At 43.7% G+C, this 25584-nt stretch overlaps 1 protein-coding gene across 1 annotated transcript; it reads left to right on the top strand.

The window, feature by feature from the left end:
- Positions 1–2524: 2524 nt before the first annotated feature.
- Positions 2525–21273, top strand: sh3tc2 (SH3 domain and tetratricopeptide repeats 2). Its single transcript, XM_069670448.1, has 22 exons — positions 2525–2750; positions 8073–8165; positions 9661–9789; positions 10458–10585; positions 10775–10880; positions 11465–11608; positions 12493–12694; positions 12878–12951; positions 14150–14345; positions 14528–14664; positions 14873–14923; positions 15047–15351; positions 15585–15779; positions 15998–16858; positions 16961–17181; positions 17281–17447; positions 18274–18451; positions 18545–18695; positions 18853–18975; positions 19569–19719; positions 19848–20044; positions 20180–21273. Exons 1-22 carry the CDS (start codon positions 2708–2710, stop codon positions 20993–20995), a joined length of 4668 nt encoding a protein of 1555 aa, XP_069526549.1. The 5' UTR covers positions 2525–2707; the 3' UTR covers positions 20996–21273.
- Positions 21274–25584: the final 4311 nt, after the last annotated feature.

Raw genomic sequence — 25584 nt, 5'->3', positions numbered from 1 at the left:
ATCAGTGTGGAAAGATCTCCATCTAATGGTGAAAGATCCATCCCAAGCAGGGTCAGCAATAAGACAGAGTAAACCACCTTTGAGTGCATCTGAAGTCTGTGAAATGAAACTTAAAGTCAATGACACCACAATTGAAATTACTTTAACACTTATTACACATAAAAACAGGAGAGTTGTATATTATACTTGTTTATTGTACATGTGTGTGATAGAGGGCCAGGTTGTGTGAGCACACTTGATAATATTTTGACATGGTGAGGGTCTACCCATAGCGCTATGTGTGAGTGTGTTATTATTAAGCTGCGTGTGTTCTGTTTTTATTAAAGTAACAGTCTGCCTTGTCCCGTGTCCAGAGGAAGCCCTGGTTCTGGAGCCTGGAGGAAGCTGGACAATGCCGGGATGTGAGAGGCGCCTCATTTTCTCCCTCTCTCTGCTCAGGCTTACCGCTTTGGTTCTGGAGCTCAATGGTTGTACGAGACGTTCGCTCTTTGTCCTTCAGTCTACTTCAGTCCATCATATAGTTTGATCCCCAGTTTTATAAGGGAGCTTTAAAACTTCAGAGAAATGGTTTATGTATTACAGGAAATTCATCTTCATCATTATGGCCTAGTGGCAAAGAGGGCAAACACTTGTACCCATCTATTAACAATCAAAAATCTTTTAATCATAATCTAAAGCTGTATGTGGCATTTTTTGTGTTGATATTTCTATAAAGAAATAATATGGCTTAAATTGTAAATCAAACACAACACTACATTCCTGGCCTGCAGTGATTTCACATGTTTACTTCCGGATGTTTACGTGCCCAGGTCAAAGCTTAACGTTATCAGTTTTAGTGTGATGAGGGATAATGATTTACCTTAATCTACCATCCCTATCAGGGTGTGTCTATATGTGTGTTTATTTGTGTGACACTATGTAGGTGGGTGCCCTGTGGGCCTGAAGTGTGCCGGGTGCCGATTGTGCTGCTGTGTCAATCCCGCGACCTGCTTTTGTCCTCCAAACTGACGGAGCGGAAAAACAGGAAGCTGGCCTTCCCGTGCAGTGAAGGCAGCGGGGCAGGAGGCCGGCAGGTCAACACGATGTTGTCACTGACTGCAAAGATGCCAGGGCCCTCTGATCGACAATAAAGGCAGACATCCTCTGGTATGTGTCATTACTGGAATAAACCTGCACGCTGATGACATCACTTTTATTCCCTCTGATGGAAACAGTTCCTCAAGCCCGCAGAGCGGTAAAAAACACCAACATGGAGCATAAGTTCTGCTTTTTATGTGCTGCTGAACACATGGCGGCGACATGATTGTGTGTTTTTTTTTTTGCTGTCTGAATGTATTACCTCATTGTTTGTCCGAATCATCCACTCAGTGTTTTTCTATCGGAGGTAATGTGTCCTTTGTTTGTCAATCACTCTCAGGGCACGTGCCTACTATCAGTAACACTGATCAGCAGTGTGCTGCATTCTTCACTAACCCTCACAATCCTTGCCCTTTGTCCGACCACACGGCCAGGGGAAACACACACACACACACACACACACACACACTACCATCCACTCTGTAATGCTACGCTGCTGTCTCCACCCATTCCTGTCTATTTCTAATTCGTTGCTATTTAATACACCCACACTCCCCCTCTTTATCTACCTCACACACATACACACACACACACACACACTTTTTTTTCAAACAGAGCAGAATAAATGGCCTGTGTCCTGCAGCCTTGCATAGCCAATTGCATGATCACATGTGCAGCGCAGGGCTGATATTCTGTGTTCAGGGTGACTTTGTCATGGTGCACTGGGGGCTGGGGATACACAATCAGTTGCAGAGTTTATATTTAACTAAGCAGGCGGGAAAAAAACACAAGAAACCAAAGCAATGCAGGCCCGGGGATTGTTATCTCCACTCACACAGATTGGAACGGACATGACCCAGAAAGTGGAAAAGTGTCAGTAATAAAAAGGTCACTGATATTGTTGCCTGTTTTTGCGCAGTCATGTAGCACATGCGGGTAAATACTTCACACTGTCAGTGCACTTAGAGGAATGCAGGAAGTGTGTTTAAAATGATGGGCAGGTCTGTGAAGGCTCTAAGCCTCTGGAATGAAGACGACTGGTTTTCAGGTATGGGCTCAGCTATTATTCAAACCAGCTGATGGCTTTGATCGTCTGTCATCTTCTGACAGCGGGTGCAGTCAGACCAAACTGGTGCGACTGGTGTTGTAGAATGAGGAAATAAACTGAGCTCATAGTGTCACATAATATAAAAGGTTAATAGCTTTTAAAAGAGAGATTAAAATGTAATTATTACCTGACCTCTTTTCACAACTTCAACCCTCTTTTAGGGTCATGTTTCCTAATGTGGACAGAAAGAGGAAGTGTGTGTGTTTAAGGGGAAAAGGGTGAGTTAGAAAGAGAGAGAGAAGGGGGAGGTTGTGCCCTTGTCCCACAGAAATGATGGGAGGAGTTAGCAGCAAAACTTCCTCAGTCAGTGACATGCTGTCTGGGAAAGCCTCTGTAGCGCTCGCAGGCACACACACACACACACTCACTAACTTATACACACTTTCTTTTTCTGTTTTTGCTCTGCTGTGCTGTTAGAGAATGACGGCAGATCTGGCAGCTGTCAGAAGAAGCAACTCACCGGTTAAATGGTGAAAACGTATCCATACATATATATGCAGATGCAGACATTCTTCCACTCACATGAGGAATGAATTGAGAGGGGAGAGCTGGCAGCAACACAGAGGTAAGAGATGTTTTTTCTTCGCTTTTAACACATCCAATTGCTTTCAAGTCTTATGTTTGTAAGGCTGAACACTGCTGTACTTTACACTTAGCTACATAAATATAAAGTTACTGTCAGTGTACGGGTAACAGGACGGGCAGTGGAGCTTTAAATTGAATGTACGTGCCATACAGGGATTTCAGTTCCTTATTTTGTGCACTGTTTGCTTGATAATGTAATGCACTGCTTCTAAAGTTCACTAAAGAGCAGAAAAACAAAGTAGCCATGAAAAATAAGAGTATTTTTCATGTCTCTCTTTAATTTCTTAATAATAAAAAGTTTGTCAGATTGTGGAAATACACTTTGTCTTGTTGGAAATTGTTATAACACTTGCACAATGTTTGTTCCAGTGTTGTAAAATGCCGCTATGCAACAGTGTGGGAATCTCCCTGCAGGGATCTCTGTCCTAGACACACAGGCATGAGAGTGAGCTAACGGGGGGTTATGCTAAACTTAGAGCCCCTGTCTCATATTACTCTCACTCTGCTAACTCCTGTACCACATTTTCCAAATCTACAAACCAAGACGGTATAAGTGCACACAGACACACACAAACACCCCAAACAACCCCTGCTTGTAATGCATTTGAGCACAGCCAGACACTGCTGACACCATATGTTTCACATTAGGCTCAATGCTATTGTCATGGACCGCCGAGTGTCACAATGGCAGCTCAGGCTTTCGCTGTGGTTTCAGACTGCGTGGGGAGTAAAGGGTCATTTATGGTATGTGGTCGCTGGACTTGATAACCCCTGTCATTACACATGAAGTGCTGTGTTTGTGGCTTAACATGTCTTTAATCATGCGCATTGTTTAGAGACTTCAGTAATGTCTCTGCAGTGTGTGGTCTCAGAGGAGGATGATTATCCACAGCTGCCAGGAAACAACAGCTACACCAACAGGTGTTCAGCAAAGAGGATATTGATGCTAACTGTACATAGCATCATCAGAAATCAGATTTTAATGCCCGCCTCTACGTGTTTAAAGTGGATGTCACCGGAGACAACTGCCACCCTTGTGAATAAACTAACAAAGGCCTAGCATGTGACCGCACAGATCAGCCTTGAGCAGCCTGTGTTTATTAGATTAGACAGAATCTGTATGAGAAACAAGCAGGGGAGTCTAAAGAGTATCAGGATATGCCCTGACACGCCTTCGGCCTGTTTACAGCTTTCTGCCTCATAAGATACACACGCACAGATTCAGTCGTGACCATTCAGCCGACAGATAAACAAGATGAAGGGTCAGGTCTCAGACAGGGATATCAGCTGCTTTGTCTACGAGCAGTGAAACGATCAGGGCAGAAAGGAGGAAGAAGCTTTGTGCATTTGTTTTCAGTGAGAGGTAATTACATGCAGAGGCTCTTGTTTTGTCTGATTAGTATTCTCAGACCAAACTTTTTACTCACAGACAGCCTTTAGGCTAATAAGTTTTCCAATGTTGGGTAAGCATTAAAACAACTTCTCCTAAAAGTTAAAGTGATTAAGCTTGGGAGGTATGTAGGTATCCAGCCCACTAGCTTAAGGGTAGTGCTATACTAAATCTCTGCTCAACCCTTTTAAAGGTTTTTCAGATCAGTGTGACATCATCAGAAAGAGAGAGACAAGGTCTTGTTGTCTCATTTACACAGGTTTAGCGGGCGTAAAAGCAACGCAATCCTTAAGTGCATCAGGCCCTCAGCGTGCAAAGAAGTAGAAGACATGTTCTCATGTTCTTTTATTTTATCATCAATAAACTGTAAACTTGATAAATAAACTGTATAACATTATTTTTCTATTTCAAAACACACATTTTCCACTAATTGATGGATTCAAGATGAATAATATTCTGATACTGATCCAATACAGGGCTGCACGGTGGTGCAGTAGTTAGCGCCTGTGATTACCTCACAGCTAGAAGGATCCAGGTTCAAATCCTGGCTCAGACATAGGGGGCCTTTCTGTGTGGAGTTTGCAGTTCTCTCCGGGTACTCTGGCTTCCTCCCACAGTCCAAAGACATACTCATTAGATTAACTGGTGACTCTAAAATTGACCTTAGGTGTGAGTGTGAGCCTGAAGGTTGTCTGTCTTTGTGTGTCAGCCCTGTGATTGACTGGAGATCAGTCCAGGGTGTACCCCGCCTGTCGCCCAATGACGGCTGGGATAGGCTCCAGCCCCCTGGCAACCCTGAACAGGATAAGCGGTACAAAAAAATGTATGGATACAGCAGAAAAAATTAAGAGACCAACTGGTTAAGATAACCAAAAGATGCAAAGACCTCATATAATGCAAAGAAAACAAGTTCAAAAAAATTTAAATCAAAAGAATACCAATGTTTTAACTGAGGAAGAGTTCACAAACACATTTTTTGGTGGAATAACCTGTTTTTTTTAGTTACAGCTTTCATGCGTCTTTAAAGACTTATTCCACTCTTTGCGCAGAAATTCAAGCAGCTCGGCTTTGTTTGCTGGCTTGTGACCGTCCCTCTTCCTCTTGATCACATTCAGGAAGTGTTCAATGTGGTTCAGATCTGGATTGGGCTGACAAGCATGACATGAAGAGAGAGATGCTGACTTTGGAATTTGGAGTAGTCTCTTAATTTTTTCCAGAGCGGTATATATAGGTCACAATGGTCATAATAGGTCAGTGGCCATGTTGTAATGGCTGTATAGATAAAGTTTTGTAGCAATGAGGCTAGGCTAACGCTGTATTAGCCGATTCGTTCATGAACTATTCTCGTAACTAGATTATTACAGTTTACAACATTTCCACATTAAACTCACTCTGTGAGTGTAATTTGATTTATGAAGTATTTTATTTATATCTTGTGATTCAGCTTAATCTCTTATCCTATTAGAGTGAGTTCATAGTTCAGTGCTGAGCACTGTCAGTAACCCAGATCAGGGGCACCGCACCAAACACAGCTTAATAATCTGGCACTATTTAGGCCTTTTGTTATCCCTAAACACATTGTGTCGAGCATTACAGGCACATTTTACATTGAGAAAATGTGAGAATAGTGTAGAGAAATTCACTCCAAATGGAACCATTGCTGCATTATCCACCCTCGGATGGTGAAGGGTCACATGAGGTCAATGATTCTGACCTTTCCATTAATAGACACATCTGTCTTCATTAACTCTCTCACCCTCAAATCTCCATTATCTGATCCTGTTCTCTTCTTCATGGTGACCGCACTTTGCAGGATGATGTTATCAAGGTGTGTTCATGTCGTATCAGCTGCCTGTGACCCATCTGATGTTAGAGAGCAGAGTTGTGTTGAACTGCGTTGTGTATAAGGTGATCCTCGATCTATGCCACCGGGCCACTCTCGCCCCCCTCTCTGTGACCTTGCAGCCCGTCCCTGTGTGGCATTGCCTTACAGTGGCTCAGCAAACCATCCTCCCAGCAACGCACACACAAAAGAGACACACATTGTCTTTGTGGCACACATTCTGTGCATATTTTCACACACACATACTATAGGGAAACTCTCACTGAGGCCTGCATCCCCCCCACACACTCATACCAATCGCAGAGAGTGCTTTGTGCATTCACGGACTGACTGGGCAGCAACCGAAGAGAGAGAGGGAGAGGCTGGTGGGAGGAGGGAGATGTAGACAGCAAGAGACAGAGGGATTAAAAGAGGAGCAGTCCCAGACAGATAGAGAAGAAGAAGAGATAAAGCTTGCACAGGGGGGCACAGGAGACACATCCAGTGAACACAAACTGGTGGAAAGACGGAGTGAGAGAGGCAGGAAAGGGACCACAGGAATAGGACGGGAAGCAGGGCTTGTCCAGCAGAGAGGAAGAGAGTGAGTTGTTGTTAAAGAGGCTGGAGGGGAACTGATGGGATGGCATTGATCTCTGGGAGTTGCCGGCTCCTGGGCCAGATGGCGTCTTGTTGCTGCAGACCGCTGCTCAACTCCTGCTGCTGTGGACCGTTCATCAAAGTCTGCCTCTCCTCCTTCACAGGTCTGTCCCAGCTCGCTCTCTGTGCTACTACTACTACTGCACCGTCATGAGACATACCGCTACTCTCATGTAGACAGGAGTATAGGTGGTCTAGACACAACATGGGTAACACACTTAGGCATGAAGGTAAAAAGGGCATGGAGTGTTTTTGTTTTGTAGCAGCATGACTGTGCTCGTGTTGACTCAAGCAGTCCTGCTGGTTGCTAACTGTGCTCAGTGTTGTAGGATGGAAAAGAAAAGGCTTTTGTCCTCTTTGGCCTAATGTCATATTGCATTGTGTTCCTAAGTTGTTGCCCCAGTGTTGTTGTGAATGTTTTGCATCAAGATAATACTGTTTTTTTGTGTGTTGTTGAACTGACAAAGCATGGAAGAGAAGATGTGTTTTATTCCGACTTGTTACTGTTTTTATTGTTGTTTATATAAAGTGGTGTCTGACTGTTGGTCTGACAACATGTGGCCATGCTGACAGAGTCAAGGGCAGGGCAGCTGTGTGAGCCTGGAGGGTTTTCTGATGTCAGTGCAGCTGTGTCTGTGTCTGTCCAACGTCACTGTACTCCCCCCAAACCCCCCTGTAACTCCCTCACTAACCAATTGCTTCAACTTGGCTGTTTCAGTATAAACTCCCCCAGTGACATTAACTATCCCCCAAACCTAAAGGCCTATTTTTGACATTTTGAGTGATTTTCTTAAGTTGCTTTCTTCCCGAGATACCACTTTAAGTTAAACTACTTTCAGTACACAGCTAGCTAACCTAGCTAAAGACTACAGCTAGCATAGTATTTAGCAAAACAAGCCCCTCTTTAGCTCACTAACTTTTTGGTTTATATCTTTATTTTTAAACTGACCAACATACTAAGTATAAAAGTTACAACCGCTGTTTTGTAATGGACTATTGCTGGACTATATCTGGCTAGGAGCAGTAACTTCATGTAGTCTCTAGTGCATTGCCTGGAAATGCCTCCCAGACAAGTAATAATTTGTCACATAACCCCCAATAAAATGTCTTTGGTTTTATAGTATAGTGCGTTAGTTTGTGAGCTTTAGAAGTGCTGCTAGCCTTTTCCTTTACTTACAGATAGAGCAAGACTAGCTGTTTCCAATGCTTCAGGTGTTTCGCTAAGCTAACTAGCTGCTAGTGCCCGCTATACTTGAGAGTGGTATCAATCTTCACGTCTCGGCAAGAAAGCATGTGTGTATTTCTCAAAATGAAAGCTTTTCTTTTTAGATACAATGATATGAAACTTTTCAAGAAGTTTATGATTAAAAGGCAGCATAAATGGGACAAAAACATTTTTCGAATTGAGGTTTGATTAATTTCTCTTTTTCTAGACATCTCCCCTGCTGAGCTGGATGCTCTTTGGAGGGAACCACCCTACACTCTTGGGGGTGAACACTTCTCAGGAAATGACATCATGACTCAAGGTAGACTACTGTACACCAAACTTTTATCAATGTGCAATCATGTTATTTTAGCTTGCTTTATAAGTTTGTAGCCGAGGCTATTTCAGAGCAGTGCTCCTGTCTGTGTGGTCACAAACTGAGGAAGTGTTTGGGACATCCTCTCTGCACAATGGAACAAACCAGGGGAAGCCCGTCACCACTATTATGCACAAGCCAAGTTTTATATGAATCCATCTGGCTGATGGTCAAAGGGTTTCTAAACTATGTTTAAAGCTGACTTTCAAACTACTCCAAGTCAGTCAGTGATCCCAAACAAAGGGTACTTTTGGAGTTACAAGGAGGGTACCTGGCAAGATTATAGACTAACTAAACTATTCAGATAATATAGATGCATGTTGAGACTAAAAGTATAAACAGTAGCCTATATGATAACTTAGATGGGCAGGTGAAATATAGTGCTAAATGGTGGAAAAGCTAAAAGTAGTAAATAGGTAGATATTTGGCTAAAAGTTGGATGAAAAGAAATTAAAAGTTAAGTGAAAAGGGCTGTTAATAGTAAACTTAAAGTGAGGGATATACCTCATAAGAGATTGAGAGTGAATAAGCCTAAAATAACGGATAAGTGGCAGAAACTTCTGCCAGTCCAAGTGCAGTACAAAGTTCACCTAATCCGCTTAAACTGAAAGTTTAGTGAAACATCTGTGATTACTTCAGCCTCTCAGAGTATCTGAGCTGCTAACGGTTCCCAGAGGACAAACTGAACCTGTAGATGCAGCATTTTGTTCACATGCATCACAGAGCTGGAACAAAGAGGCATTAACTTTGAACACCTTTAAATTCAGGTTGTAAACTTTAACGGTCTGCACTGACTCAACCTTAATTACTCATCATGAACCATCTTGACCTCTTTTCCTGTACTTATGTCCCCGTTCTTAACTTTTTACATTTCCTTTAAAAAGGTTTCCCTTTTGTTAAATTGCATTTTTCCATTTATTTTAATAGATAATGGAGCTTTAAATTGGTTTTTTGTATGAAATGTGCATAAATATGAATAAACTAGTTGTGGAAAAACATCCAGTTTACAATGAAATAGAATGGCATTATGATGGGTGTCAAAAAAGGAATGTTTGAGTTCAGCAGGTTGTGAACCACTTCTCTTATTTAAATATTCAACCTGTACAACATAACTACATACTGTCCCTAGATGTGCTTTTAAATGGCAAAACAGTGATTACCATCTTGTGTCATCTGGTAACACTTCCAGTTAAATCCCCACGACTATTCTGGACTTGCAGCTTGCTCGAACCGACCTTTTTATGACCCTTTTTAAAATTGTTTCCACACTCATCTGTCTTTATCACACACAAAAACCCAAACACAATATGCTGTGTTGGAAACATATGATTAACCAGCACTGGTTTGAGTTTTCTACTTTTACGTTCTCCTTCTGGCGCCGAATCAGACCAACAACGATGACAATCTTATCTTAATGTCCTGACTGTTTTTCCTTTTTCAGGCGCAGGTGAGGAGGATGGTCCTCTGGTGGAATCAGGTGAAGGAGGGGTGGAGCCTGACAGCTACTGGAAGAAGAAAGAGGCCTTCCTGAGAGGAAGTAAAGTGTCACTGGGAGAGAAATTCTCCTCAGGTATATTCAACGTAGCTTTTCCAAAACAGTCCCCTGCCTGTCATGTATATTTCAACTGAGCCAGTCTAAACTAGTTATCTTAAACACGCAGAAGCATTTCCCCCTGCATATTATAGATTCATGCATACTGATGAGGCACAATTCCCTGTCTACTAATGTTTTACTCACTCAGCAGTTTGGCTCCATCCATCACGTTCCCCAGGTTCTTCCTCTCAAATGGATTTAAAAGGCCACACTGAGAGTCCATAAGAGGTCGTAATAGCTTTGTTGTTCCTCCGGGGAATAACATCGTGCTCACGGAGCGTCTCACTGAAATATTAGCTCATGTAGGAAAATCTTTAATGAAGTCTCGGAAGTTTCGTCTCTTTCAGACCGTTTTATTTCAGTCTCAGTTTTCCCTCTTTACTCACTTAATTCTGAAAACTACGAGTCATTTGTGCAAGTGTGATGAATTAGCAGAAGGATTGTAAACGCATTAGCCATTCATTCATTTACTGACTCATTCTGGCAGACAATGCTGGATGCTAAGTCCTCTTTCTGTTCTTTGAGCCAATTTTTCCTCTCAGCTTATTTGCATTGGATTTATTTATCGTCCATATTATTCCTCTGGAAGAAACACTTGAATCTTAGAGTGATTAATCACAGCATTCGACTTGTCTTTTGCCTAGAAATTGCGCTGTTGTTCACTGGGAGGAGGCGCTCCAGCGTGGATCCTGACCGGGCTCTGCAGGAAGCACTGCGCACACGACTCCGAGTGGTGGAGAGCAACAGCCAGGACGTCATCCAACTCTTTAAAGTGAGTGACAGTCAGACCTGACAGTGCAAGATTTACATGGCTGTACTGAAACCTTCTGATATGATAACCAACAGTAAGGTGCATTAAGATGCGTAAAGAGTCCTTTTAATGCAATATGATATGTTATAATGTGTGTATATTGTGCACTTTAAGGGTGTTCTGTTACTAAATATGACTCTGTCTCTGCAGGACTTGTCTGCACGTCTGGTGTCCGTCCACGCTGAGAAGGACAGCTTCGTACTCACGTTCAAGACAGTGGAGGAGATCTGGAAGTTTTCAACGTACCTAGCATTAGGTAGAACACTTAAAGTTTTTTCTGCCGTAAAGGCCCTGAAAATATGTTTTTCCAAAAGGTCCTTTATTTGCTTGGACTTGGAGAGGTCAAACCTCTTGTGGTCAACGTTTTGGGGAGGCTTCACTGGGGATCCACCGTAGCGCCCGGGCACGACAAACCCCTTCAGGGCCCAACGGATAGGAGGACAGAGAGGAGGGGTGGGACGGAGGGGTGCAGAATGTGAGAGCAAAAGAGGAGGAGAGGTGTGGTCCTGCTCCTGAAACTTTGCTATTAGTAGATGAACACAACATCTTCGTCCAAAGCTTGGGAAGAAGATGATGTGTTTTGGTGATTTTTGGTTATTTTGTCTTCGGTCACCTCACTGTTTTTAAGTAGATCAGAGAAATTAAATGTTCTTTTGGCACCAATTAGCATTTAGCAACATTTTAATCAGAGTCTAATGACAGTTGCTGGGTTTTTTGGTTATATATTTTGGGTCTTTTTTAATCCTAGTTGCATATTGAGGTTTTGTTATAGAGGATGCAGTCTTGTTAGCATAGCATTATTATAGCATTTGTATCTGAGATTCATGTGCTCGGCTGCAGGTTACGTGGCTCGCTGCTTGGAGAACTTCCTGTGTGATCAGTCCGTGTGGCTGGACCCGGAGCTGCTCAGCGACCTGGAGATCAATGTGACTGTGGACGAGGAACATCTGGCCACCCTGTACCTGGGCCTGTTACTCCAGGAGGGTCAGTGATGTTGTGTTCTGTCATTTAATGCAAACTCATTAAGACATATGAGTACAGTTATTGACAACTATGACTAATATATTCTCTAAAAGTAGCAGGTTTTCAGGGTGAATATTTGAAGTACAGAAGTGCCTTCAATCTTGTCAGTAATTATACAGCAGCTGACTGCAGCTGCCATTTGATCCCATTATTTCTTAATCCATTTTGAGTGACCTCAATTAACCGTATAAAAGCCTAAGGAATTTTATTGCCACACGTGACTTCATTAAAGTTATAGAAACAGGCGCTGTATTATGAGTAGAAGTGCTTATGTGCATCACTGTACACGATATCTAAAGTGTAATGGACTTTTAATTACAAGTTAGACTTTAACTGAACACATTTATATTCATGTCCACAGCTGGCCTTTTTTCATTGAACACAGCAATTTAGTTAAAACTTGTTATAACTGAGTTTTAGCACTTTGCTCTAAATGTTCTGCACCGTAAAATAATCTGCAAAGTAAAACTAATGTTCCACTTCCCTCCAGGAATGCATATTGATTCCTCTGGCTAAGCCTGCACTACATTCTCCACAACATTTCCCCTAGGCAGAAAGCTTCATGGAATTATATAATAGGACTGCAGTGCTGGCAAATAGTGATGAGAATTACATTAACTTAATAGAGGAGGATATAAAACATCCATCATTTACCAGTGACTGAATGAGAGCGCACTAGCTGTAGCACTTTTGCTGATCTTAAACTTAAGTGTGTTGATTTTCACCAACACTAAAATGCTGACTATAACACTTCGCATGTCTGGATTCACACACTTAATTATACTCTCTGTACATGTCTGTGTGGCGAGCTGTAGTGCTTGACTCTGTCTACTAATACTTTGCAGGATCCTTCTTTGCTAAGGCCCTTTTCACAAGGAGTGATCAGGACGAGGATGATGAAGAACAGCTGTCCTTTAAAAAGAACGACCTTCTGATGGTGAGGGACACGGGGCAGGACAACATGTGGGAGGGCACCATGCTCGCCACAGGAAGCCACGGTCTGGTGCCAGTCAACGCCATGCAGCCGCTGCCGTACCCTTTCTATCAGTGAGTCACTCTGTGTTCCTCAAATGAGCCACTTCTCATACAGATACCATGTTTACTCTGTAAGCAGCAGGATTAACACTTTCTATTGTCAAAACATTTGGACACATAAACAGAACATGGCTCGTGGACATTTTTACACATGAGGTTTCATAATTAAATTTAACTTACTTCCTGTTTGGTCAGGTGGTTCCTGAGGAAGTTCCCGGGCAATGCTGGATGCACGCCGACAGAAAAGGAACTATTTGAACACTCTATAGGTAAAGTCACTCTGCATATATCATCGTTTGACACATACAACATGCTGTACAGTGTACTATACTCAGGAACAGATACTTAAAACTTTAGCCGTACTGATATATCAGTCAGACGAAGTTATCAGGCCGATACTGGCTTAGCACAGATTTATTGCTTAGTACAAGCAAATATGTTTTCAGAGATTGTATAAAACTTTTTTTTAATGAACAGTTTTGTTGTTTCACAGATAATATGAACATGTAGTTTAGCTAGCGGAACATGCTCTAACGCCGATTTTCAACCTCAGTCCTGTCATGCTATCATGAGGAGCTAATGTCATTATGGTAGAAAAGAAGCAATTTGGCTCTGTGCCTTTGGAGGATGCTATCGACTTCTCCAATGGGCCCTGGAAAACCTCCACCAGACTACGTAAAATGCGTCATCTGGCAGAGGCCAGGGAGCTTGCTAAACTACACTTCCTCAATCTAGGACGCTCACCTCCGATGTCATGCCTCGTTCAAAATCATCAGGTTTGAAATGTAGACTGCAGACCTGAAGATTTTTTAGACGTTCCACCGGTATATTCTCGTCTTATGTCGGATTCTGTACCGCTCTGAGCCTGTTTGTACAACTTTCACAGCTATGGCGCCAATTTCAAACATAATTGCTTCTATTGATTACAGAGAACACCAGCTTTGACTGAAAGTGGCTTTTTCCAGGGACGAACTGCTCCTTTAAGCACTTTAAGTCTGCAGCACATGCAGCAACGCATCACTGCTGAGCAGACAGTCTTTGCACTCTGATTTAGCATATTTTATTTGTGGCTTGCTAAGGTCAACCTAACTAGTTCAATTCCTGGATGTCTATTGTATGAAAACAAGTTTAAGTTCCTCTCAAACAGCGGGAAATACATTGTGATTAGTCTGAATGCCGAGCATCACTTACATATTGTGTTTGTGCAGTCAGCAATTTGACTGTTTACAAAGACGGAGGGTTATATCAAACTATTCCACTTCCTGCTCAGAGGAACACCAAGCAGTGCACAGCCAAAGTGAATCAATACTTATATGCTTAGGTATATACTAGTAGCTCCGACCTGTATGCACTCATGAAAAGCACTTAAACTTTACACTTCCCATATCCTGTCCATTCCTTGGCAGGATATAAAGAATACAACAAATTTAGACTGTGTAAAGTATTATCCTGACCTCTTTTTTTCAGTGACCGGCTCCTGTGTAGCAGCGGTTGACTACAGTCCAGAGGGCCCGGATGAGCTTCAGCTAAGTCAAGGTGACGTCGTGGAGATCCAGGGTCTGCTAGTCCGAGGCCTGGGCGTGTTTATTGGCACACACACCTCAACGGGTCACACTGGATTCGTACACAAGGCCCATGTCAAACCCCTGGACACCAAACCCTTGTAAGAAGTTAACTTTTTTTAGTTGTATAATGTAAGGCGTGGCTTTAGCTTGTGTAATCTCACAGCTCTTTATCTCAATCAAATCCGCATGAGTTACTGCCGTGCTAATGCTTTATGAAATCTTCTGAGGAAGCTGGAGAGACAGCAGACGAGATAATGCTGCCTTTGTTTTGACCACACAGAGACAGACAATTGGTCTTTCTGACTGAGGAGGAGAGGGCCGGCCTGGCTCAGGTCAACCCCTGCAGCTCTGAGCCAAGTGACGGCGGCCTGCTGGAAAGACTCTTCTCGTCTGACATCAGCTCTGTGTACAGGCTAGGTAACTGGATGACCGGGCTGATAGAGCGATATCATTCTTTTCGACTGTTAGGGACCATAATTGTAATCTAGGTCATGTTTGGTTTGATGTGCGGAGCCAGTTTGTTTGTTAAATAGTGGTACTGCGTCATTCTGGCAAACAAAAGGGCTCTGTCTTTCTCCTGATCTGGAAAAATGACGCTTAAATTGATTTACTTGTGTGTTTGCAGACAGACTGGATAAGACTGATTTCATGTACATCAGGAATCGGCCAAAACATGGTAATGCCTTGCAATATAACGAGGAAATCAGCTGTTTTGCATTCAAACAGCTTGAAAAATTGCCTTTATCCACCTCTCTGTTCTGCTCTGATAGACTACTTACCGTATCTGTCTTCATCACAGATCATAAAGTCTCTACAAGCACCCGTCTGAGCGTCATGTCAGAGGCAAGCGGAGGGACGCCCCCGTACCAGTCCTCTCCTCGCACCTCCGTCTCTCACTCCCATCCTCGTCTGTCCCTCTATCAATCCCACAATCCTTTGCCAGAGGAGGGAGAGCGCCTGTCCTTCACTCTGGACGACACATTCAGGGAACTGGACGAGTTCCAGGAAGACCCGCCTCTCTTCCTTGAGGACAACAGCTGGGAGGGGGACGACTCCGAGCTCAGTGACCCCACGCTGACCCTGCTCAACCAGGAACACTTCCAGGTCAGCAGAGACCAAGTGTAATCATTTATGTACTTATTACAGGGCCAAGCAAGCACGGTGCATTAGCACCACTAATATTCCTTATGTTATTTATGCATTGGCTTAAAACTCCTAAAACTTTTCATGTGTCAAAAAATGGGTCAGCAGAAGTAGTTAAACAAATATGTAGGGGCCAGAAGAGAACAGCCTGTGAAGAGACTTCTCCTAATTCTTTTGTTTGTTGTTTCCTCCAGGAGGACTTCCTCCCGCTGTACGACCTGCAGTACTCCTTCCTGTGGGTGACCTTCAGCGGTAAGACCGAGGACGAGCTGTCAGGGCACCTAGAGAGCGTCAGGGAGTGTGCCAAGAGAATGGGCATGCACTGGGCTCATCGACGGGCGTGCTTCCTGCTGGGAAGACTCTGTGCACGGAAGGTTAAGTTCTCCCAGGTTGGTACTTCTTTTCTAGCATTATTGTGTGTGTTGTGTACATGTACATAAAGTCAGACTTTATTGGCAGATTTGTGTTTCCTACTCGTCCCACAAAGCTTTTTAACAATGACAGTATAAAGAGATGGATGACACATCTTCACCTCGTCACAAAAGTTTTTACGAATTGTGTTATTAGTAAAAACAAAGATGTCGACTGTGTTTGCTCCTCTCCTCAGGCCCGTGTGTACTATGAGGAGGCCCTCAGTGTTCGAGTGGACAGTTTCTCCGACACGCCACTCCTCGTCGCTCTCTTCACAAACCTCACCGCTGTCTACCTGAAGCAGAAGATGACGGACAAGCTGCCTCAGACTCTGGAGAAGGCCACTGCCCTGCTCCTCTGCCTCCCCTGCCACACCTTCACCTCTACGGATGAGTTTGAACTGCTCCAGCTGCTCCTGAGGAGATCTGTGGTGAATGGGGACAAACATTTGGAGGCTCGTGTCTGCTACCTCATCTCCAGCCTCTTCTTGCTTCTCAGGAAGACTGATGACGCTCTTCCCTTTGTTGAGCGTCTCCAGTTCCTCTCAGCGACTTTCTCTGCTGCCGATGGACATCCCATAGCTCCTCTGGACCTCAACTGGCTCTTGAGCTGGCTCTATCACCGTAAATACATGCCTTATTTAGCGCTGGCCGCTCTTAGCCTGGACTCAAGACAAGACCACTCTCTCCACGATGCCTTCCAAAGAATCGAGCTGTTTATCAAGAACTCTGTTCGTCTGAACCCGTTCTGGAAGGAAGGAACCTCGCTGCTCCCTGCTCAGATTGTGGTTTACCTTCAGCAGGCCCTGGCTATAGCTGAGCGAGGGGAGGACATGAAGACGCAGAGGGACCTGTGTCAGGGCTTGGCTTCTGTCTACCAGCAGTATGATGCTCTGGATAAGGCAGTACGCTGTGCTCAGCAAGCTGTGGAAACAGGAGGCAACATCAATGAGGAGGAGGGGTTTGAGGCCTCGGTGCTGCTCGGGTGGCTGCTGGTGTTGACAGGCCAGGCTGAGAGGGCCCAGAGTGTGTTACAACCACTGCTCACATCACTACAGGTACTTTGATAAATGCACAACAAATTTTAGAGGCTACTGGTTAAAAATACCTGTATTGGAGTATCATATATAATCTGTGCGTCTGTACACATCTCTCTCCAGGGCACAGACAGTCCCACACAACGAGGCGTGATCCACAACCTCTTGGCTTTGTGTCTGAGACGGCAGGGTCGAATCCCAGAGGCCGGCTGGCACCTCCACTCAGCCTTGCTAATCTCTAGAGAAAGTGGAAACCAGAGGAACCAGGCGCTGGCACTGGCCAACCTGGGCTGCTTGGCTCTGGATGCTGGGGCGTCTTTGGTAGCAGAACGCTTCCTGGTCAGGTCAGATATCTGTCTCATTGTTTAAAATTTCCACCTAAGCTAGCTCTTACTCGACAAACATAGAACATGTTATTCATTGTAATGCAATTGTATTTTCAGATCCCTGCATCTTTTTCTGGATCTTGGTGAAAGCCCCACAGATGAGGAGCATGTGCAAACGTACCTTTGGCTGGGGCGGAGCTACAAAGACAGGGGGAGGAGTCATGACATCAGAGCGTGTTATGAAATGGGGCTTCTAATTGCACTACATGCCAGAAACTTGCACAGTGAGTACAAGTTTGCACACTTTATTGTAGTCCTATATTTTGGGGGATACTGTCATTCTTTTTATTAACAAAATGTAAGATGAAGAGTAGAAGATTGACTCTGACAACTACTAACAGCAGCCAGCTAGCTTAGCTTAGCTCATAAGCAGGAAATGGGTGAAAAGAGGCTAGTCTAAATCTGCAAGATGGTACAAAAATATGCCTACGACCACATCTGTGCTCATTTTATTTCTTCCTTATGTAATCCACACAAAAAAACGTCAGCGTAAAAACAACAGGATGCAGTTTTGGACAGAGTCAGGCTAGCTGTTACCCCGTTTCCAGTCTGTAAGCAAAGCTAAGATAACTGGCTTCTTGTTGAAGACATGAGTGGTTATCAATCTTTCATCTTAGTCTTCGCAAAAAAAAGAGAATACGTATTTTTTTCAAGATGTTAAACTATGCCTTTGAATGTGTGCACATTAGTCTATGTAAAATGAGTTATAAGCTATCATGTTTACCATGAAAAACATTAGGTATGATACATGCTGAGCAGGACATTGCTGGGCAGAAACATTTGAAAACTGAACTTTCCAGTGCCCCTGCTGGATACATAATGTAACGACAACACTGCTTGTAAACAATGTAAAATATATCTTATTACTCTTAATTATTCACAAATACCAGTATATCTGTGATAAGCTAGAATTGGTTTATAATATCAGCAACACAGCAAAGGCCAGCCTCAAATTACAGAGTATAGTAGTTCTTAATCAATATCATGATCACGTATCCCAGCGTATTAAGTCACAGTAGGAGGTAACACATCCGCTTTGTTTCCTCTCAGGTCAGATGGTGGTGGCCAAGGTGCTGAGTCGGCTGTATGCCGACATACTGCTGTACGGTCAGAGCATCGTCTACTACGAGCACTGTGTGTCCGTGTCCAGAGAGCTGAAGGACAAGAGGTTGGAGGGAGAGTATCTGGAAATCCTCAGCAGCCTCTACCTCTCACTCAACACTGAAAAGTCAGTCTCTCACTTTCCTCCAAATGCAGTTTTATTCCACGTCAATTTTTTACATTTCTGGTTTAAATCTAAACTCTGCCTCGTGGTTTGCAGATCATCTCGTAAATCTCTGGACTACACTAAACAGAGCCTGAGGATTTCTATTGATTTGGGCAAGAGGGAGGAGGAGTCAGAGACCTGGCTGCAGGTGGGACGCATCTATTACCTCATCCAGGAGGACGAGCTGGCTGACATGTACCTGCAAGTGAGGAGAAAAAAGCTGCCTGTTTTCACTTTCATGTTGTATCAAGTAATTTATCAGCCCCTTTACTCAGTAACAATACACTTTCCTTAAAAATAGCCAGGTTTCGCATTCTAATTTTAGATATCACTATTAATTGACAATATATTTTGATTGACAGGCAGCAGTGAAGACGGCCCTCAGGATGAATGACCCTCACTTTGCCATGAGCATCTACGAGGAGGCAGGAGACGTCTACTTTAAAGGCCACAGGAACAGGATGGCTTCACTTCCTTTCTTCAGGGTAAGAGGTCGCAAAATGTTAACACACTTAAGTAGTTTTATTTAAATTAATTTAAAGCGTCTGGAAACCCAAATCCACACGAGCTCTCTAACTAATTCAGGGATTATGTACAAAGTAGTAAGCACCTAGAAAGTATACAAAAGTTATTTCAATTCAAAATTGAAATATTGTCATTTAAGTTTCTTTAAACGCTCCTGATATTGGGTTTTAGTTTGGCGTTGTAATGCTCAGACATTTAATACAAAAATTACTGACACTCGCCGATCTCTACTGCGCAACTCTGGCTCCAAATGATGTCACCATCGCAAGACGGCAGCGCCCGTCATAGTGGGTATTTTGTACAATGAGAGCAGATGGAAACATGTCGTCCATTTATATATACAGCCATTGGACTACGCGCACACATTCGTGAGAAATGTACTTGACAGCAAAATGAGCTGTGTTTGAAACATTTATTTTCACTCAGATTTTTGTGGACACTTTATGAAACTCAACTTTGATATCATTTTCACTCTTTCCAGCCAAATTTACAGAGGCTCTAAATTAATATTTATCATCTGATCTAAATTAAACTATTCACTGTTTGTCTTCAGGATGGCAGTCTGCCATTTGCACGGAGCATCAAGGACATCCACTCAGAGTTCCGTTTGTTGAGTAAACTGACGGAGCTGTTAATGAACCAGGATGAGCAGGAGGAGGCTCTGCAGTACGCAACACTGGCAGTTCAGATTGCCAGCAAGACAGGTACCGAGTATGAGCATGACTTATCACAGAATCCGTGCCGTTAAACTGTCTTTAATAGTAATATAAAGCCAGCTTAGTTCTGCTGTCTTAGAAATACCAAAGCAGACAGCATTGTTATTTGTCTGCAGGCGTGCATGTGAACGAGAGGACGGCCTACCATCGTCTGGCTACAGTCTACTACAGCCTGCAGCAGTACGAGATGGCAGAAAACTACTACCTCAAGTCACTGTCCCTGTGTCCGCCCGTCCTGGAGCATCCTACAGAGGCTCGCTACTACACCAAGGTCTACTGCAGGCTGGGCAATCTCACGCTACACAATCTGAAGGTACAGCAGCAAACAGAATATATACATTAAAGTTTCGCTTAAATAAACATGAATGACAAGTTAGCCTTAAATGTGAACATGTTATGTTTAAGTTAGATGATACCTGTGCTGACCTCTGCTCTGTGATATCTGTAGGATGCGTTTGATGCAATGAGCTACTTCCAGTTGGCTCTAGCGGCGGCTCTGGAGGATCAGGCTAACCCCGAGGCTCTTTACGTGGTGTACATGAAGCTGGCCGAGATCCACGGCAACCACATGCCCGACGCTCAGCTGTGCCAAGTTTACAGAGACAGAGCCCGGAGTCTGAAGAGAGTTCTGGCTGGAGAGGACGGCGCTGCTGTTGGAAAGGAAAACCTGGACGATGCAGACGCAGAGCCGGGCCAAAGGAAGGAAACAGACTGTGATGTGGGATGTACAGAAAGTTTGGTTGAGAGAAACAGAATTTTTACATCTACAGCCGGAAATGAAAAATGTGAAGAAGAGTCATTTTCAAGAACTTGTTTAATCCATGGAGACACAGAAGATGGATCTACAGACACTAATGGAGGAGATGATGATGGGAAAGGAGATCCTGATACGGACGGACAGTTTGTGGACGCCTACGAGACGGAAACCATCGGCAGTCATTCATACAGTGACAGTATTTTTACCGAGTCCTTCGACACGGCGAAGGAGCAGATCTCAGACTCCAGCAGCTCCACTGACACTTTGCAGACTCACCAGGATCCAAGAGATGGTAAAAACTTACCTGTCAATCACAAAAGTGACACCACAAGGCTCGCAGGAAACACAGACTCTGATATTCAGGACGAACAAAACACCCTAACTAGAGAAAAAGATGTCAGTCTTAAGGACGATCAGTGCGATGCTGACCGAGCAGAGACTGTTAGTGTGAACCCTGATAACACCTGTGAGCACACAGAGAAAGAGAACAGTGAACACAGGTTTTAGATGACACATAGTCTCGTCCAGATGCACTTAATATTCTTCACCGACATTTCCTTTGTCTGGTCACATGTTTGTCGACCAGCAAACTGACTCCAACGTTCCAGCCACATGGCACCTATTGTAGGACACACATGATGTTAATAATGAGGTTTAGAGCATGTGCCTTTTGTATAGTATGTTCAGAGGTTATTACACTGTTGGCTCATCATTGCATTGTGCTCTTAATATATGTTTTTTAAATGTATTTTTTGTATCTCTGGCAGATATGACCTCAAAATAAAGAATGCTATTTTATATTCTGAGTGTTTGTTTGTTACTTAGGGGTCAAACACGCTGGTTTCTGGGTGCAAAGAAAGCACAAAACAAGCGAACAGAACCACACCACACATACACACAGGGCGGCTGTGGCTCAGAGGTAGAGTCCTTGTCTGCAAGCCGAAGCATCCCCGGGTAAGACAGAGAACCCCACCTGGAGACAGAGCCTGCTGTGTGTGACTGTGATTAGCTGATTAGTGACCTTGTATGGCGCTAAATTAGTGTACGAAAGGGTGAATGCTGACATGTGGTGTAAAGAGCTTTGAGTCATCAGAAGACGAGAAAGGCGCTTTAATAGTGCAGTCTATTTACCATTGGCCATGAATCAGAGAGACCAGCATTAACCAACCAACCAAACTTGCATTTTAGGAAGAAAAATTGTGTTAACAGCAAAAAAAACGACATATTTCAAGATTTTTCTTTTTAGAAATATGTCAGTAATTTCCTAAAACAGCTGCCCACCATAATGTTTAGCACTTTTACTCAAACATGTGGAGACGCAGCATTTATTGGGACTATATTCTCCTGCGGATTTATACACATTTGATGAGCTCTCATGTTCACAAGGCAGCAGGGCCGTGTATGTAGGACTGACTAAAAATAAACTACAGAAATGCAGACAAATGCATTTGGTTGCATCTTTGGAAGACATGACTTTAAAAGAAATAAAGCTGTTTTGTTTGCAGTGTTTGTGATATTTGGGAAATAAGGTGTTTTTTGGTTGCAGAGAAAGCTCAACAACAAACAGGTTAACACATTAGAACAAATAATTAATCAGAGGAAACAATGTTTAAGAAGAAAAAAGCATTTCAGGAGCAATAATTTCTGTTAAAGCAAATTTTCTCTGCATCTACTAATGTAATAAAAAACAACAGTTTTATTCTCTCTGCACTTTCCAGCCTCCTCAGGTGGAGGGCAGAAATAAGTAGTTTAATTTTTCAGACTCTAATTTCCAACAGTGTTGTTTTTAGTACCATAACTCAAACAGAAAGAAGTGATGCATTTACTGGGGACTATTTTCTTCTGTGGATTAATACACATTTGATGAGCATAAGTACATAAGGAAGCAGGGCCACATAAACCACAGTCCCTGTGCTCACTTAAGAAACATGTGAACCCGTACAACATTGTGGCTCACTGGTTTGTTTCAGAAGTTTTTAGACGTTAAAACGAGAAATTATGTTTGATCATGTTTAGTCCTGGACAGTGTAACTTCATGATGTCAGTGTCTGCTTCTCCTGTATAAAGTCCTGTGTTGAGAAAAACTACTTCACACTGAATAATGAATCCCTAGGATGAGGCCTTTGTTCTGCTTTGAAAAATCACACCTTAACCCATCTCATTCATTGTCCCATCTCTAGTCCTTTGACTTTACAACAGCAACTCAGGTAACTTTGAGTTGTAACTTGTCCCATGTCTTTTGTCCCTTTGTCACAGACGTGTATGAGAACGTGTTGATTGCACATCTTTGTTGAGCTCAGCCAGAGAGGCAGGACTGAGCCGAGGTATAAAGGGACAGAACAGCTCTCTATCTGGGTGCAGATCACAAGCCAACCTTTGTCTTATGTACCACGCTCGAGCATTACATGTGTGACAGTACTGTAAGAGATGCTTTTAACAGGATTGATCTAAAATAGCCTCGTTGTAACAAAAAGCAGGTGTATGCAGCTTTTTAGAGTAGTGACTTAATGGTGATTATATACTTTGCATTTTATACAATAACAGGTCAGATGCAGTAAGTGTTGCCCTGGTGACCAGCCAGAGATTGACATGATGAGTTCCGTTCTATAAGTGTGACCTCAGCGCCAGCACTCTACTGCAGAGAGTTTAAAAGACACCACCCTGAGCTCAGTCTGCTCTTTCCTGCCTGAAGCATCGATCGTGTGGCTGCTCTCGAGTTTTCTCTTGAACAAGATATTTGGAAAGTTTTCACTGTTGTTTTTATTGTATTGTTTGTTCTGTATTGTGATATACAGCAACACACGCGTTGTCTTTTGTCCTGTATTGTAATACAGCAACAAAGTATCAATGGCTTTCTCTGAAGGAAGTGGAGCAGTCTACAGACCCATCAGGGTAAGTTGAAGAGTTTCATGTCTTGTTTTTTTGGAGTAACACTTTAAACCTTTTCAGACTCTTTTAGAAAAACTCCTGAACGGTAAAAGTAACATGTTATTTCCTTTAAAGGTGTTGTTTGGCACATCCATCTATAATCGGGCTCTGCAGATCTGCTGGCATGAAAGCAGTTACAAATCTCAGGTACGTACGCTCATCTTTCCAGGCCCACACGTTTATTAAATGTCATTTATGTTGGACTCGGTCTCATGCTTGAAGATGAACCTTCTTTATATATTTAGATTGCAGTGGTGACTGAACTCCTCAAGCTTCAGCAGAAACACCAGATCCCATCTCAGGTGACTGCTGAAGACATGACCAGCTTGATTTTTGAGCGGAGCGCCAGTTCGCTGAGAGAGCGGTAAGTATCTGAGACTCATGCAGACACCCTGAACTCTGTTCATGTCACACTAAGATCACTCTAATGATGTAGACGGGAACAGCAAAGATAACGCTTCTGTTTGTGTCTGTTTGAAGCCTTTGGGAGTTTGAAGTGGAGGATTTCGATGAGGAGGAGGCCAAGCCTCTGCTGTCACTGGTAAGACTAAAATCCTGACAAGACTTAAAGTGACTTTGAGTAAATTGTTTCATTTATTGTGGAAATATTTCAAAACTAAACTCAATATCTGATTTTGTGTTTCAGGCCTGGTCAGTGAACAACAACAACAAAATGAGGGATGTTGCGTTTCAAGCTAAAATGCTCCTCCAATCCCCCGAGGCCTCGCCTCCTGGTTTTCAGTAAGTCACATTTGACACATAGCTGTTAAAGTACACTGGTTTTAATATCTCTGTGAAACTCTAAAGGTTTCATTTTTACAACTCTAACCCACAGAAATCCTAAAGTGCTCAGCGCAGCTAAAGACTATGCAAAGATCCTGCGAGAGAGGCAGCAGCAGACCCCCAGCGTCAAACTGCTCCGTCCACAAGAGGTGGTGCTGGAGGTTGTTCCCAGAGTCCTGCAGGGCTTCTGGGTGCTTCCACCCCGCCCTCTCCTAAACATGGCTTCCCAGCGGCTCAGCAAAATGTCTGTCAGTGTGACACAGGCCGTTATGGACGGGGTCTCCAAAGCCCTCACCACCATGGAGCGTCAGGCCACCTTCTCCGGCTCCCTCCGGGATGAAATGGTCGAGTCCATCCTAACAATGATCAGACAGGCGTGTCCACTTGACGTCTTGAAGAACAGGATCCAAAGTTTTTCATCAGTGCTGCTGAATGACATTGTTGAGGTCGCAGTGGAACAGATTTGTGGGATCTTTCAATCCAAGAGTCCTGAAGGTCCGGCTCGTCTGACCTCCACTGCTGAACCAGAACCAGAGGAGGAACCTGAGCTCGCCAGAGAACAAGACTCTACTGCGGGTCCAGCTCTTCCTGCTCCTCCTGCTCCGCCTGCTCCGCCTGCTCCTCCTGCTCCTCCAGCTCTTCCTGCTCCGGCTGCTCCGCCTGCTCCGATTGCTCAGTCTGACGTCAGCACAGCAGTTCAGGAGGACGTGCCTGATCCAAATGCACTGCCTGTCCTGAAGAAGCGTCCAGCTTCGCCTGCTCTGCCTGCTCAGTCCGACGTAAGCACAGCAGTTCAGGAGGACGTGCCTGATCCATATGCACTGCCTGTCCTGAAGAAACATCCAGCTCTTCCTGCTCCGCCTGCTCAGTCTTACATCAGCACAGCAGTTCAAGAGGACGTGCCTGATCCATATGCACTTCCTGTCCGAAAGAAGCGCCCAGTTCTCCCAGCTTATCCTGTTGTGCCACGACCATCAGCTCCACTGATCCCCCCTGATGAGCCCTGGCCTATAACAAAGGCTCAGGCCCTGAAGGATCCTTATGCACTGCCCATCTTTAAGAAGCGTCCAGCCCTTCCAGCTCGCCTGAACAATTACGTTGCAGAGCTTAATGCCTTCAACAACACCAACTCCTCTGAAAGAGAGCAGCAAACCTGCAGACCACCCTTTCCTGTGTCGTCACCTCCACCAGACGCTTACTTGCCAGGAGTAAAATCCACCAGAGGGCTAACACAGCTGGAGTTCCTGCTGTTAAACCTCCAAAACCTCTCCTGATGAACCTGCTCTCACTGCTGCAGCGGACTCACAGGTCAAGACTTTGACCACTGAGATGTGCTGTTGTTTATTGTGTGTTTAATGAACTTAATAAATTCAAATGCAAAATAT

This window comes from Semicossyphus pulcher, unplaced genomic scaffold (genome assembly GCF_022749685.1).
Source record: "Semicossyphus pulcher isolate SPU_LCO1_2020_fin unplaced genomic scaffold, fSemPul1.0.p SCAF_2, whole genome shotgun sequence".
In the NCBI taxonomy this organism is placed as follows: domain Eukaryota; kingdom Metazoa; phylum Chordata; class Actinopteri; order Labriformes; family Labridae; genus Semicossyphus; species Semicossyphus pulcher.
Note: the sequence above shows the minus strand (reverse complement) of the source record. Positions and strands in the feature narration are given on the sequence as shown.